The following is a 14,990-nucleotide window of genomic DNA, read 5'->3' on the forward strand; positions in this document are numbered from 1 at the left end:
AGGGGTAAGAGCACCTGCGGTTACCAAGCACAAGGGGCACATACGCATGGCCGGGTAGTGGGAAGCAGTAGCATGGGTGGGGGATCATCATATCACTATGATGACTGCAGTCACTCAACTCCTACATGGGCAGCCCAGAGGCACTCCTCAAAGAACCTGTGTCCTTCAGTCGTCATGTACTCCAGGAGGAGCAAACATCGTAAACAAGGCAATGAGCAGAAGACAACCAAGTTTTCCCCAATTGAGGAAGCTCATGATGTGGAGGCTGATCTGGCCACTTACACCATGAGCAACTCTACACCCAGTGGTTATGGCTCAGGTTCCCATTACCATAAACTTCAGGATGGCATCTATGGGCTACGGAGTACTTACAGTCCACAACGGGGCTACTATAATGACGAACATCTCTATGGCTATGGCAGGTCCCGTTCAGCTGGTTATGGCATGGACAAAATCTCTCCCTGCGAGATGGGCTACAGAAGCAGGTCATATGAACGGGACCGTATAGACCGGTCATACCACAGCAACTATGGCCACAGTGTGCGCCCTGCTTTACATTCTCAAAATTCAGAAAAGGAGAACTCCCACCTCATGACAAAGCTCATGAGTGTTGGGAGGGTTTTCGGCTATTCATCAAATTCATATGGTTCAAGTCATTCTCTACCTGATGTGCAGGACCATATTCGAGACCTGCCCCGGACCCATGTCTACAAACCAGATGATATGTATATAATTGACGATATGCATTGTGCTGTTTCTGACAGCGAAGGTAATTGGAAGCTGAATGACAGCGTTACTGGCCACTTTAAACATCCCCCACCCACCCACAGAAAGAGAGTGAATAGCTGAAGTAAAGAAATGAAAACCAAGTGCATGCCCATGTTTTGTCTTCAGGCAGCATGCAGCTTTCAAAAAAAATCTGCCTCTCAATGTTGTGGTCAGTTCCATAAACTGCATGAGTTGTTGTGTGGTCACTTTATTTATTTTTTTACCCACTCTTGTGTTTTCTCATTTGTGTGTGTACTGAGTGTATGATATTGAATAGTTTTGACTTCCAAACCGTTAATGTAAAAATATCTTATTTGAGGTTATTTTTATATGCTAAATACTGAGTTTGAATACATTGCATGACTTTCCTTTAAGTTTGGCTATTTTGTTCTTTTTTTCTTTTTCTTTTGCATGGTCTCAGTGTGCAATCATCTTTCGCCATCAGACATGGAGATTGATTGTGATCTGCTTTTGGTTTCCAAAGCATACCATCTTGGTCAAGAGGAAACAGACTGGTTTGAGAAGCCACATGATGTCCGTGGTTCACGTCACTACAGCAGCAGTGGTCATTCTGGGAGGCAAGGCCATGTCAAGCACACATACCATGATTATGATGAGCCACCAGAAGATGTTTGGCCACAAGATGATTATGGACATACCCGCTACATTTCCTCTCGAGAGCACCGCCATCACAGCAATGGAAGTTCCGGTAGGCACTCCTCACGCCACTTGGATGAGCCTCGTTCCTCTCGATCATCACGTTCCTCAAAGGATCCATCCATGCGACATGACTCCCACTCCTTGTCATCTTCAGGGAGGAGGGGAGAATCTCGTTCTCAGGGTTACCACTCCTCAGATTATTCCCGTGACATCTCAGGACACCACCATAGCTCCCGCTCTGGTAAACAGTCCTCCCACCATCAAGGGTCCTCCAGCAGGAAGCAACAGGACCACCCCTCATCATCCAGACAGCCAGGATCACTTGGGCCTGGACAGAAGGGAGCAGGTGGACCTTCAAGTTCAAGCAGGCAAGCTGTCTCTCAGCCACCTGTTGATGGGCAGCAAGGTCAGCGAACACAGCTTCAGCAGCAGGCACAGATATCAGCTGCCAGGCCAGGCTCTCAGACATCTGCCACAGGCACAACACAACCACAATTAGTACAAGCCCAGCAACTGCAAGCTAAACCTGGCCAGACCGGTCCAATACCTCGACAACCCACCTCAGCAGCACAGACATCACCAGCTGTAGTAAGTAAATATTTTAAGATTGAAAAAGACTGAATTGAAAAGCCAAACCTTTTCTTAAAAGTGTATTCTTCTATTCTGGATGTTCCTGATCTTAATCCATAATTAACTTTATGGTTGAGATTTATTAAAGCTTGTAGGAACGTGTCACAGACTTTTAATGTATTTTCATATTTTATGTAGAATATATATAAAGAAAAATAAAGTTTAATTCCTTTATTTTGTATCCACCCTTCAGTTTAAATATTTAAACTTTTTTTCAGCAACTTAAAGCAGTCTGAAGACTCACTGTGGCCAGATGAGAGAAACCTTTTTTATTTTTATCCATTTGTGCACCTGGTTTATTACAGGTCTTGCAAAGCTTTGTTTTTCTGATGTATTACATTTTTGTAATTAATATCATTAAAATTTGTTTTGTAGATAATTTCAGTTCTAGATGGGAAATGTAACATTAAAATTTGGAAATCTCCTAGTGATATACATTGCTAGAATGTGTAGAATTCAAAATATAGGCAACATTATGATTTTACTTAAAACATAAAAAACTGTTTTAAGATATGAATACAGTAGGTGTGATTTATGACTATGTGTCTGTTATCTCCAACAGACTAAGTCAGACCCCACCCCTGTCACTGCTATTGGAGCAAAAGCGGTCCCCAGCCAACCTGCCAAAATAGCCCAACCTCCACTTACCGGAATAGGTAATGTGCTCAAATGACTTCAACATGGCCTAGATTTACTCAAAGCACAATCAAAGGACAGTAAGATTTTTAGCTTGTGAAATCTTCCAAATTACATGTACACTTTGTAGTTGTATTATACCTTTTTTACTGCCATGGCCATGTCTACAAAGTGCACTTGCAGATTTTGGTCGCTGAGTGGCGCTTTAATGAAAGAAAAACACTGTAGTTAAATATTTAATATTCACAGACGAAAATGTATTACATATGAAGTTAGGCCATCCTTAAAAATATTCTTGTTTGCCGTAACCCAACCGACCCTGTCAATTTAGGACCGACTAAATATATATATATTTTTTTGCTTTTAGTCTGACCGACTTGCCGATTGTAAATTTGCGTTAAGACGGACCAATTGTTTTTTACTCTTCAAACAACTAATACAAAAACAATACAATACTATTAATTATATTTAAGTAAGTATTATATATAAATTGCCTAGGCCTACATACAAATGAAGGCTATTTTTTTCTTTAATTAAAAAAAAACCTGTGACGTCATCTATGTTTACACTATTGGTTAACGGATGTCACACACTATGGCTATGGTTCGCGCTTGGTAATGATGGCTGCGGCTGCAGTAAACAAAATGTTCGCAGTCACTGTTCAAAGTCATAGGGGTTCGGGCACCATAATACATCTAAAAAAAATCATTAAAACAGCTCGACACCGCTTTAACTTGGCACGAAGTTCTGGAAAAACTGTGCCCAGATCTTTTCCCATCCCTTCTCCCGTCTAATCTAAAACCGTGACCGTGTCAACTGTCAATTTATGTTCGAAAATCTATTGCACGAATAAAGCACGGATCAACCAACACAAGTTTCGAAAATAGGAAATTGATTTTAACGAACTTCTCTCGGAGTGCGTCCAGGTTTTTTTTTTTTTTTTTTTTTTAAACAGGCGTCACAGAGCAACTGAAGCTTGGGCACCCTTTAGTTTTATGTTGAGCCAGGACACACACGCATAACAGCAAATAATACTTCTGCACAATGTTTCTCTTTTTACAACAAAAATGTGAATTTAGCCGGTATTCAGTCTCATACAGCTTCGGGCTTGAATCGCCTAGGGCTGTCAAAATAGCTGAAAAACTAAATTCTAATTTTTTCGAATTTAAAACGCATACTTTCAGTTAGGGTGAAGAAAAGCTTTTTGCTTCTCTTCTGAGGCCTAGCGCATCGAGCAAAATATTCCTGCACGTTTATTTAAAGCATTAGAATAGATGACTGTGAAAAAACAACATAATATTTAAAATAATGTTTATGAACCAATTATTATTAATTAAGTTGCTTAAAGAACTATAAACACAAGCGTCATGTAAGCATGCATTGTTAAATAAATAAAAAGGGCGGAAAACCAGTCACACAGAATACATTTTTTCATTTAAAACATGAGATGCAGTGGGATGGGGAACAAAAACCCAACATAAAGTCTCGAGATATTTTTAGAAAATTAAATTAAATACATTAATTTTAAATGTGGCTCTCTTGTGCAAGACGCGAGTCCAACGGTGTCCCTCTAGAAAAAAAAGGGGCGAAATATGCGTTCTGTGTGAACGGCTTGGTTTCAGTTTTGATGTAAACAAGATCTTCTCCACATTGATGTTCTCTTTTTTTGTAGTGGCTTCAACTGGATAGGCTAACATAACCTTATAATGCAATGCCACATACATCGTCATCGCATCTCGTGCGCCACTGATAAAGATCAAGTATACTTCGGCCGTCCGCCTGCAGTAAATGTTTTGCATTATGGCAGTCCACTCTGCTTATTGTTTTTTGAAAATGTTGCACTCCTGTTTGTCATTGTGCACGTAACTTCACGCCAATAAATCATCAGAAATATTGGTCTTTACCAATATATTGAATCTTTACATTGCTCCTGCCTGTTGTCCGTGGATTTACCTATATTTGGTGTTATTTGCTGTATAAAACTTATTTAGACATGCAAAATCGATTTTACAATCGATTCTATGAACACTTGTCACTCAAATCAAACAGGATTTTTTTAACAAAAGTGACAACCCAAGAAAGCAAAGTAAACGGTCTCTCATTTTTAGGTTGCATTGACACGTAGTGGTGGATGCAAGTAAAACAGTATAACAGTACCTCATTTTTTTTTCTTCTCACCTGAAATTCATGCAATAAACATGTTTTTGACAAAGATTTAAATTTGTTTGTGGTCTATATAGCCTGCATCAAAATGAGGTTTGCAATGATGCGCCCAAAGGCACGGGTTGAAGACCAAGTCAGTGACGTCACGATATGCTAATTTGTCTAAATACATACAGTACAGACCAAAAGTTTGGACACACCTTCTCATTCAAAGAGTTTTCTTTATTTTCATGACTATGAAAATTGTAGAGTCACACTGAATCACCATCACAAAAATGTACTTTTTTTTTTACATTGAAACTTGAAAAAAAAAAAATATAGACCGACCTACCGAACCTTTTAAAAAAAAAAAAAAAAAAATTACTGTTACTGCAAACCAAAATATTTTTAAGGATGGCCTTATGTGCGTTTCTTAGAATGAATTCAAGCAGGATAAATGTCAAGCCTATGAGCCTGTGCTTATATTTTCTCTGAGCTACACAGTATTACACCAAATTTTAGATTTGAAACATTTAACAGGTGTTCAGTATTATTTATATAATATAAATTATATGTTATATTATCCTTAAGAAATGGCAGCTTACTTTTCATCAGAGCATTAAAAGTGGTAGACTATTTAAGTCAGCTAGGCTACATATATGGATTTATCTGAAAAATGTCAATATGCTCACATATTAGGCCTATATTTGTCACAAGTACATTTTTAATTTATATTTTAAAATTCCTTTAGTAAACATTATGCATTTTGTCATGCACATACTTTGTTATTCGTTACCTGTCCTTTATTTTGACAAATAACTTCTTGGGGAAAAGATATCTGTCTGTACACTAATTAAATAATTGTTGTGTTTTATGAATTATTTCATTTACGTGAGGCACTTTATAGCTCCCATTATTAAGGCCTAACTAAAACAAGAAATTAATAAATTAAACCTGGCCACGATCTAGCTAAATTACGGATTAATAAAACGTCCTCATGTTTAAACTCAGTTTCCCGCACACAATGTTAAAAAAAAGCTTTATTAATTAACAACTTCAGTGATTTTAAAGCCTTCTTTACTTGCTTTCGTACAATTTAAGTAAAAAAAAAAACATCTTCATTACAAATCATGTTAGGTTTTATTTTGTATAATTGCATGAAAAAAATAATTAACATGTAATGCATATGCAAAATGTGAAACTGCAATCTTATTTGCAGTCTTAAGCATTATATAATTATTTGTACAATAATATTTAACGTAACCGGCTTTGTATCTTTATTATTTAATGCAAAAGAGATTTATTAAAACAAGTTTATGAGAGTGATGCATCTGTTTAATCTTGATCAAGAACACTAATGATCAACAAATTGGAGCTGCATTGGCCGTTAGATCATTTTAGCCTTTAATTTACAGTTTATGTATAACTGCATCTGTCTCGGTTGTAGACTTGTGAAGATTTATTTTTAATGCGGATCTCATACTGTGACCTAAACAAAATGTGCTCTGTTACTATTCATATTCAAGTGTTTGTGCTGAAAATTATTAATGCGCATGCATGACAGGGTATAACGGGGCAAACCAGACGGGAGATGTGCGGATCCATACGCAAAGCTTTTATTGACAAGACATGGTCAGAAATGGCATAGATCAGGTGATGGCAAACAGGTGTGTAGAAAGAAAGGCTAGAGCAGTCCGAGAAACAAGCAAGGGTCAGTCCACGGCAAACACAATCCAGCAGGGTGAGACAAGAGGGATAATCCAGGTACAAGCAAGGTCCAGGCAGGGGCAAACAGTATCCAAACAGGGCTAAACAAGAGAGGTAATCCAACACAAGCAGGCAAAGAAGAGAAACAGGGAAACAGGCAAGGCAGGACTAGCTAGCAGCTAACTAGTGATAAGAGCACACAATACTCAGCAGCCTGAAGGTATCTGAGTGAGTGTTTATATAGTGAGTGTGTGGTGGGTACAGCTTTGTGCAATCAGCATATTCAGCAGTGTGTGTGTGATCAGTGCCTTCAACTGTGTGTGCAATTAGTGCAATGGGTGATGGGAACTGTAGTCCGGGGTGAAGTGCACCCGAGCCCGACAAGTACATTTTGATTGACAGCTTTTTAAAAGCCTGAACCCGTTAACAGCCCGACATTATTCAAATGTGCGCACGCACACAGCTCTTTTGCCTTTTGTGAAGAATGAGTCATTTACAGATGTTTTAACATAATTTATTCATAATTAACGTAGACTACACCACTCGGAAGTTGGAATAAAGAAATAAAATAAGTCCTCTGTGACATCTTAACAAATAGGCATAGGCTCATTTAGCCTATAAATAGACCAACGCACCAATAAAAACGAGTCTTTTTTAACAAATAAAATTAAGATCAATTTTTAATTAAGATGGGTATTTGGCAATAACGAAAATTAAGATAAAGGCTCCGCCGGATTTGCTTCGCCACTAGCAGCTGACATTTAATAAAAGAATAATGCCAACATTAGCGTAAATACTCAGTCCACATTATGCATTTAAGACTCAATGAATATATAGTTATCATTTGAAAAACCTTTACTCACAGAGATTAGGCTAAGCCTACATGTTTTTGTGGAGGAAAATGATTGAATCCACTGTAGATGTCTTCAGCGCGTTCCTGCGCTCACTGATGGTGCGTCATTATTCACTCATTATTCTCATTATAAACATGGTCAAAACTTTTCCAGACCTCAGACTTTGCTTTAGTTGCTGATGCAACCAAAACGTAATCGCCAGAGGCAAGCCTCCGTTACACCTACTCAGCATTCATTTTCACATCTTTCTCCATTTTCGCATCTTTCTCGCGCTAACCGAAACACATCACATGACCGGAGCGCAAGCCCGAGCCCGACCTGAGCCCGCGTAAGATGATATAAATTAAACCCCCGAACCCGACCGAACCCGTCGAGTCCCATTGGGTCCCGTCGGGTTCGGGCAAAGATCTTCAGCTCTAGGGTGTAGTGCAGGAGTCCACGTAGTGAGCGGGTGACCTTTGGTGGTGAATGAATGGAAGGTCATATACCAGATTCGTGACACAGGGAGGCGCCCTTCCGATCACTTGATTTTTTTCCTGATAATGAAATAACTTAAAATTGGGGTGCCTCACATACATGATAAATATATCTCCAGAAAACTTGAAATGTATACTTTTAAACAAACTAATTAAAAAACGAAAGCAAATACTCCCTGATTATGTCATTTCTCTCTAAAGGCACATCCAGTACTGTGGAGATGAGAGTCAGCACCGTGAATTTCCTCTTGCAGCCGACAAGAAATCATTAGTTTATTAATAAATATTTAAAATGTCTCCTTTTTCACAATTATTAGGCTACTTCTGCCTGTGCTTTGTGGCAAACTCAATGTGTGCTTGAGTGCAAAATATATTAAGGCTCATTATAGATTAGACTGTGTTAATTTAAAGGTGTCATATGATGCTGCTAAAAAGAACACTATGTTGTGTATTTGGTGTAATGAAATATGTTTATGCAGTTTAAGGTTCAAAAACACTTTATTTTCCACATAATGTACATTATTGTTCCTTATCAATGTCCGCCTTTCTGAAATGCGTCAATTTATACAAAGCTTGTCGTTCTGAAAAGCGAGGTGTGCTCTGATTGGCCAGCTATCCAGTGCATTGTGATTGGCTGAATACCTCAAGCATGCGACAGAAATGTTATGTCCCTTACCAAACTGTGAAGCTGTGTCCTCCCGTGTGACGAGACAAAACCAGTAAAACCCATTATAAATGAGGCATTTGTTGCATCCAGTTGGGGACATAATTACTGATTATAATGACTTATACTGTATTTTTACGTGTTGCGTATCACACCATGTAAACATAAAATCATGTCTGTATTTGTGATCAGAGAAACAACGAACAACAAGCTCTATTCTAAACTGCTCAAAACTGGCGTTTGAATCATCAGTGACAAATCCTTTACATATGAAAACATACTTACAGGCTTTGAGTCAGAAGCGCCAGACTGTCCTTGCAAAGTTGTTATTGCCCCACTTTATAGACAACAGACACCGACATTGTAGGCTACTCTCTCAGGAAAAAGTCCTTTTCCTCCATAAAATGTGCTGCACACATCTGAATATTTTGGTTGAACTGTTCCGGAAAAGTGTCGTAAATACAACTTCATATGTCCTTTTTAGCAAAGCCAAACAAAGTTGGTTTGCTTTCACAATGAAACACACAGTGTCTCCTCGATATGGTGGCAGCAACAATACTACAGTGAGAATCAAAGTCACACCTTCTTTCTTTGCGTGAACATTTGTGCAGCGTTATGCACATCTTCCAACATCGTGATGTAGATGTAGGCCGTGTTAGAATGAGCTGTTTTAGGTGGACGTGATTGACACTTACATTTATTCATTTAGCTGACGCTTTTATCCAAAGCGACTTACAATTGCTATATATGTCAGAGGTCGCACGCCTCTGGAGCAACTAGGGGTTAAGTGTCTTGCTCATGGACACATTGGTGTCTCACAGTGGATTCGAACCCGGGTCTCTTACACCAAAGGCATGTGTCTTATCCACTGCGCCAACACCACCAAAAAGACGACCTTTGACACCTTGCACAAGGAGGGCAAGACACAAAAGGTCATTGCAAAAGAGTCTGGCTGTTCACAGAGTACTGTGTACAAGCACATTAATAGACAGGCGAAGGGAAGGAAAAGATGTGGTAGAAAAAAGTTTACAAGCAATAGGGATAACCATACCCTGGAGAGGATGGTGAAACAAAACCCATTCAAAAATGTGAGGGAGATTCACAAAGAATGGACAGCAGCTGGAGGCAGTGCTTCAAGAACCACTACGCACAGACGTATGCAAGACATGAGTTTCAGCTGTCGCATTTCTTGTTTCAAGCCACTGTTGAATAACAGACAGCGTCAGAAGCGACTCGCTTCAACAAGGACTGGACTGCTGCTCAGTGCCAAAATTATGTTCTCTGATTAAAGTAAATTTTGCATTTCCTTTGGATATCAGGGTCCCAGAGTCTGGAGGAAGAGAGGAGAGGCATACAAACCACGTTGCTTGAGGTCCAGTGAGGTCAAGTTTTCACAGTCAGTGATGGTTTGCGGTGCCATGTCATCTGCTGGTGTTGGTTCACTGTGTTTTCTGAGGTCCAAGGTCAATGCAGCCGTATACCAGGAAGTTTTAGAGCACTTCATGCTTCCTGCTGCTGACCAATGGAGACTTTATGGAGATGCAGATTTCATTTTCCAACAGGACATGGCACCTGCACACAGTGCCAAAGCTTCCAGTACCTGGTTTAAGCACCATGGTATCCCTGTTATTAATTGACCAGCAAACTCGCCTGACCTTAACCCCATAGCAAATCTATGGGGTATTGTGAAGAGGGAGATGCGATATGCCAGAGGAGCTGAAGGCCACTATCAGAGCAACTTGGGCTCTCATAACACCTGAGCGGTGCCACATACTGTACATACAGTAATTCAGGCAAAAGGAGCCCCAACTAAGTACTGAGTGCTGTACATGCTCATACTTTTAATTTTTATACTTTTTAGTTGGCCAAGACTTCTAAAAATCCTTTCTTTGTATTGGTCTTAAGTTATATTCAAATTTTCGGAGATACTGAATTTGGGATTTTCCTTAGTAATAATCAGTTACAATCATCAAAATTAAAAGAAATAAACATTTGAAATATATCAGTCTGTGTGTAATGAATGAATATAATATACAAGTTTTGAATGGAATTAGTGAAATAAATCAACTTTTTGATGATATTCTAATTATATGACCAGCACCTGTATGTATGTATATATATATATACACACACACTGGCGCCTCCATGCATTAATAAGCTCGCTTTAACTTCCACTTTCCACACAAGCACTTAGATATACGCCTAATACTGCACTTTTAAATATTTAAACTAACATTATAATATGCTTTACTACCACCGACATCTATAACAAAAGATGGCGCCGATGTGTGTGGCTTGCCGTCTGCCGCTCCATGTACTGTTTGTTTGTTTGTTTATTTTAATTAGTTTTATCTGTCAGCCGCTGCTTGCCTCACTGATACTGACTTACGATCGGGCATTCCTTTTAAATCTGCAAGTTTCTGAAAACACGTTGCCATATCAATTACGGAATGGCTCGTATTATACTCCTCCTCCACTACTATCAACCATACCTGGATATCTACGCCGCTGGCCAAGTTCCTTACCGGCTTAGAGGCGGAGGCGACGCCGAGGAAAACGGAGTAGCACAGCTGTTAAGCTGAGGCTTGCGCTTTTGAAACACAGAGAGCATCTCTGTTCTGATGGAGTTTTCGGAAGTCGTGTGGTTCGCCGGCGCTCCTTGGATCCGATTCGGGAGTGGTTAATCCCCCTGGTTCCGACTGTGACGGTCCCACTCTCCGGTATATATTCTCCTGTTTTCTCTCCACGTTTTTATTGCGGAGGAGTGTGTTTGAAACATCTTCGTCCTCTACCACGGCCAAAGCAATGCAAGGTATCTACCTTAAATCCTCTGTCTTTAAGGATGGCTTTGATCAACACCAGATCGGTGATTAACAAGACTTTCATTTTAAACGACTTGTTCTCTACCCGAAACTTGGATTTTTTATTTCTTACTGAAACCTGGCTCTGTCCAGGTGATCTGAGTCCTTTTTCTGAACTCTTGCCATCTAAATGTTTGTTTTTTAATTCTCCATGCACAACTGGTCGGGGTGGCGGACTTGCATCTATTTATAAAGATCATTTTACCTGTCGCTCAGTGGCGAGTAACTACAGCAGCTTTGAACTTCAACTGTTTGTTTTAGAACTTGGTGATCCGCTTTTCATAGCGGTAATCTATCGACCACCAAAATCTAATACGAACTTTCTAACGGAGTTTGCTGAGTTCCTGGGTGATGTGACTCCGAAATACGACAAGCTTCTTATACTCGGTGATTTTAATGTTCATATTTGCTGCATGAATGAAGTGGTTTGTTGCTGGACAAACCACTGTTTGATTTGCGGTAATTCACAGTAAGAGATATCACTATAATATGAAGAATGGAATATTGACATATTAATGAGTAAATTACAGTGCCTTGTAATGAGTTATTGATATATACAATTGACCTATTTTTCATCTTCAATAATTTTAATGTAACTGTCATATGAGATATATATATATATTAATCATATTCCTGATTTATACTCGGTGATTTTAATGTTCATATTTGCTGCATGAATGATCATTTAGCTAAGGGGTTTACCAATTTGCTGAACGCCTTTGACTTTTCTATTGGGGTTAATGGTCCCACTCATAAGGATGGCCATACACTTGACTTAGTGTTTTTGCATGGACTTAGTATTTCTGATTTAGAAGTCTGTGAAAATGGGTTTTCCGATCATAAGTCTGTTTTGTTTACTGTATCATGTTCTACTGCTGCACCTATAGTCCCATCTCGTGGCCGCCTTTCTCGACGTATTACTCATACTACCAAAGACTCTTTTTCATCCATTTTTCATGAAGTGATGCCATCTATTGCTGACTTTTCCTGTAATGTTAGCGTTGAGGAACTTCTCTCCAGGTTTAACTCCACCTGTTCTAATGTTTTAAATGCTGTGGCTCCTTTAAGGACTTTTCAGCCTAAAACCCGTTCTGAACCCTGGAATGATGATTCTATTCGTTCTCTCAGACGTTGTTGTAGAAGAGCAGAACGAAAATGGAAAAAGGACAGGCTTCATGTTTCCTTTGAGATTTTAAAAAACTCTCTTTTTAAATATCAGAAAGCAGCGAAAAAAGCAAAATGTCGACATTTGGCAGATATTATTAACAAAAACTGTTCTAGAACAAAGACTCTTTTTAACATTATTAATGCTACTCTTAATCCACCGGCCTGTCGTTTTTCTGGGGATTCTTCTCTTTCATGTGAAGAACTTTTATTATTTTTCGATGGTAAAATTGTAAAAGAAAAAAAAATGGTAAAAGACTGCACTTTTGAGGGTTCTTAATGATATTTTGATAGCATGTGATTCGGGTGATTTTGCAGTCCTGGTGCTCTTGGATTTGACAACTGCTTTCGATACAGTCGATCATGCTGTTCTCATTGCGAGTTTAGAACATTGTGTTGGATTAAGAGGTGTTGCTCTAGATTAGTTTAAATCGTATTTTGCAAATAGGAGTTTTTCAGTCAAGATGGGTGAACATTACTCGAGTAATGCTTTTTTGCCCTGTGGGGTTCCTCAGGGTTCTATTTTGGCTACTTTGCTTTTTTCCCTCTGTATGCTCCCACTTGGCTCAATTTTTCGAAAACATGGTTTGTCATTTCACTGTTATGCGGATGACACTCATGTTTATTTGCCTGTCAAACGAAACTCTGTGGGTCTTGAGTCTCTTATGACATGTTTGGCAGATGTAAAGACTTGGCTTTCCTTAATTTTTTTAATTTTCAATGAAAAGAAAACTGAAATTATAGTTTTTGGTCCATCTGAATTTTCAAATTCCCCAAAATTGGATTTGGGAGGGATGACTCTGTGTTTATAATCATGGGTAAAAAACCTTGGCTTCATCTTTGATGATGGCTTAAAGTTTGACCGACAAATAAATTCAGTTGTCAAATCTTGCTTTTTTCAGCTGCGTCTGCTTTCTAAAGCTAAGCCTTTTCTTTCTTTTAAAGATTTTGAAAAAGTAATTCACGTTTTTATTTCATCAAGGCTAGACTACTGTAACTCACTTTGCTTTGGGATTAGTTTAATTTAAGCAAATGTGATAAACTCAGCTGTCTGCCACCATCCACTTGGTCATCACTTAAAAAAACAAAAACAAAAAACTTGAATTTAACAAAAAAATAAATTAATTAATAATGAAACAATAAGAAATATAACTTTTCAATTAAAATCAAAACTATTTTAATGGATGCAACAGCAGCTGTGTAATTAGTAAATCTGTCATCATCCCAGTGCCTAAGAACAATAAACCCTCTTGTCTGAATGACTATCGTCCTGTTGCCCTCACATCAATAGTCATGAAGGTCTTTGAGGGACTGGTTAAAAACGTCATCTGCTCCTCCATCCCGGATTCTTTAGACCCTCTTCAGTTTGCCTATCGCCCAAACAGATCCACCAATGATGCCATCTCTCACATTCTGTACTCTTCTCTCACACACATTGAAAGCAATAACAGGAACTATGTAAGGCTGCTATTTATTGACTATAGCTCAGCTTTTAATACTATAGTCCCCTTAAAGCTAGCTTCTAAACTCATGGACCTCGGCCTGAATTCTTCACTCTGCAACTGGATTCTTGATTTCCTCACCGGCAGACCTCAAGTGGTGTAACTAGGCCAGTATACTTCCAGCTCCATCACCCTGAATGTGTCCTGAGTCGCCTGGTCTACTCTCTCTACACACATGACTGCGTGTCTTCTCACAGCTCCACATCTATAATCAAATTTGCTGATGATACTGTGGTTCTGGGCCTCATTCACAACAATAATGAGACGGCATACTTGGATGAGGTAGAGAAACTAACATCATGGTGCCAGGACAACTGTCTCTCTCTGAATGTGAGTAAAACTAAAGAACTGATAGTGGACTTCAGGAAGAGACAGCAGCAGCCCTATACTCCTCTTATGATCAGCGGGACCCCTGTGGAGAGGGTGAGCAGCTTCAAGTACCTTGGTGTAAACATCTCCGAGGACCTGACTTGGACAACTCACATTCAAACACAGGTTTTATATATATATATATATATATATATATACATATATATATAGTCATGATTGTTTCTGTCTAAAACGCTCACATCACGAGTCAATGAAATGTCTGATCTTTAGCTACAAGCTCGTTACTTTTCAGTAACCGAAATTTCATAAGGATAGGAGAATGTTTCATGGCCAGAAACAATTTTTCCTTGAATTATAAGAAGTGATAACCCTATTGAAAGATGATATTGTTAATCTTACGGCCGTTTGCTGGACAAACCACTGTTTGATTTGCGGTAATTCACAGTAAGAGATATCACTATAATATGAAGAATGGAATATTGACATATTAATGAGTAAATTACAGTGCCTTGTAATGAGTTATTGATATATACAATTGACCTATTTTTCATCTTCAATAATTTTAATGTAACTGTCATATGATATATATATATATA

The 14,990-nt window shown here is 38.8% G+C and overlaps 1 protein-coding gene across 1 annotated transcript in view; it reads left to right on the forward strand.

Annotated features, from left to right (window-relative positions):
* LOC132114643 (protein bassoon-like) overlaps positions 1–14,990 on the forward strand; it is a 121,338-nt gene that overhangs the window by 62,416 nt on the left and 43,932 nt on the right. Inside the window, exons 6-8 of the mRNA XM_059522880.1 lie at positions 3–769; positions 1,253–2,016; positions 2,621–2,714. Coding sequence (XP_059378863.1) covers positions 3–769; positions 1,253–2,016; positions 2,621–2,714 — 1,625 coding nt within the window. The remainder of the gene's footprint in view (positions 1–2; positions 770–1,252; positions 2,017–2,620; positions 2,715–14,990) is intronic.

The sequence above is a fragment of the Carassius carassius genome, chromosome 34 (genome assembly GCF_963082965.1).
Source record: "Carassius carassius chromosome 34, fCarCar2.1, whole genome shotgun sequence".
NCBI classification, from domain to species: domain Eukaryota; kingdom Metazoa; phylum Chordata; class Actinopteri; order Cypriniformes; family Cyprinidae; genus Carassius; species Carassius carassius.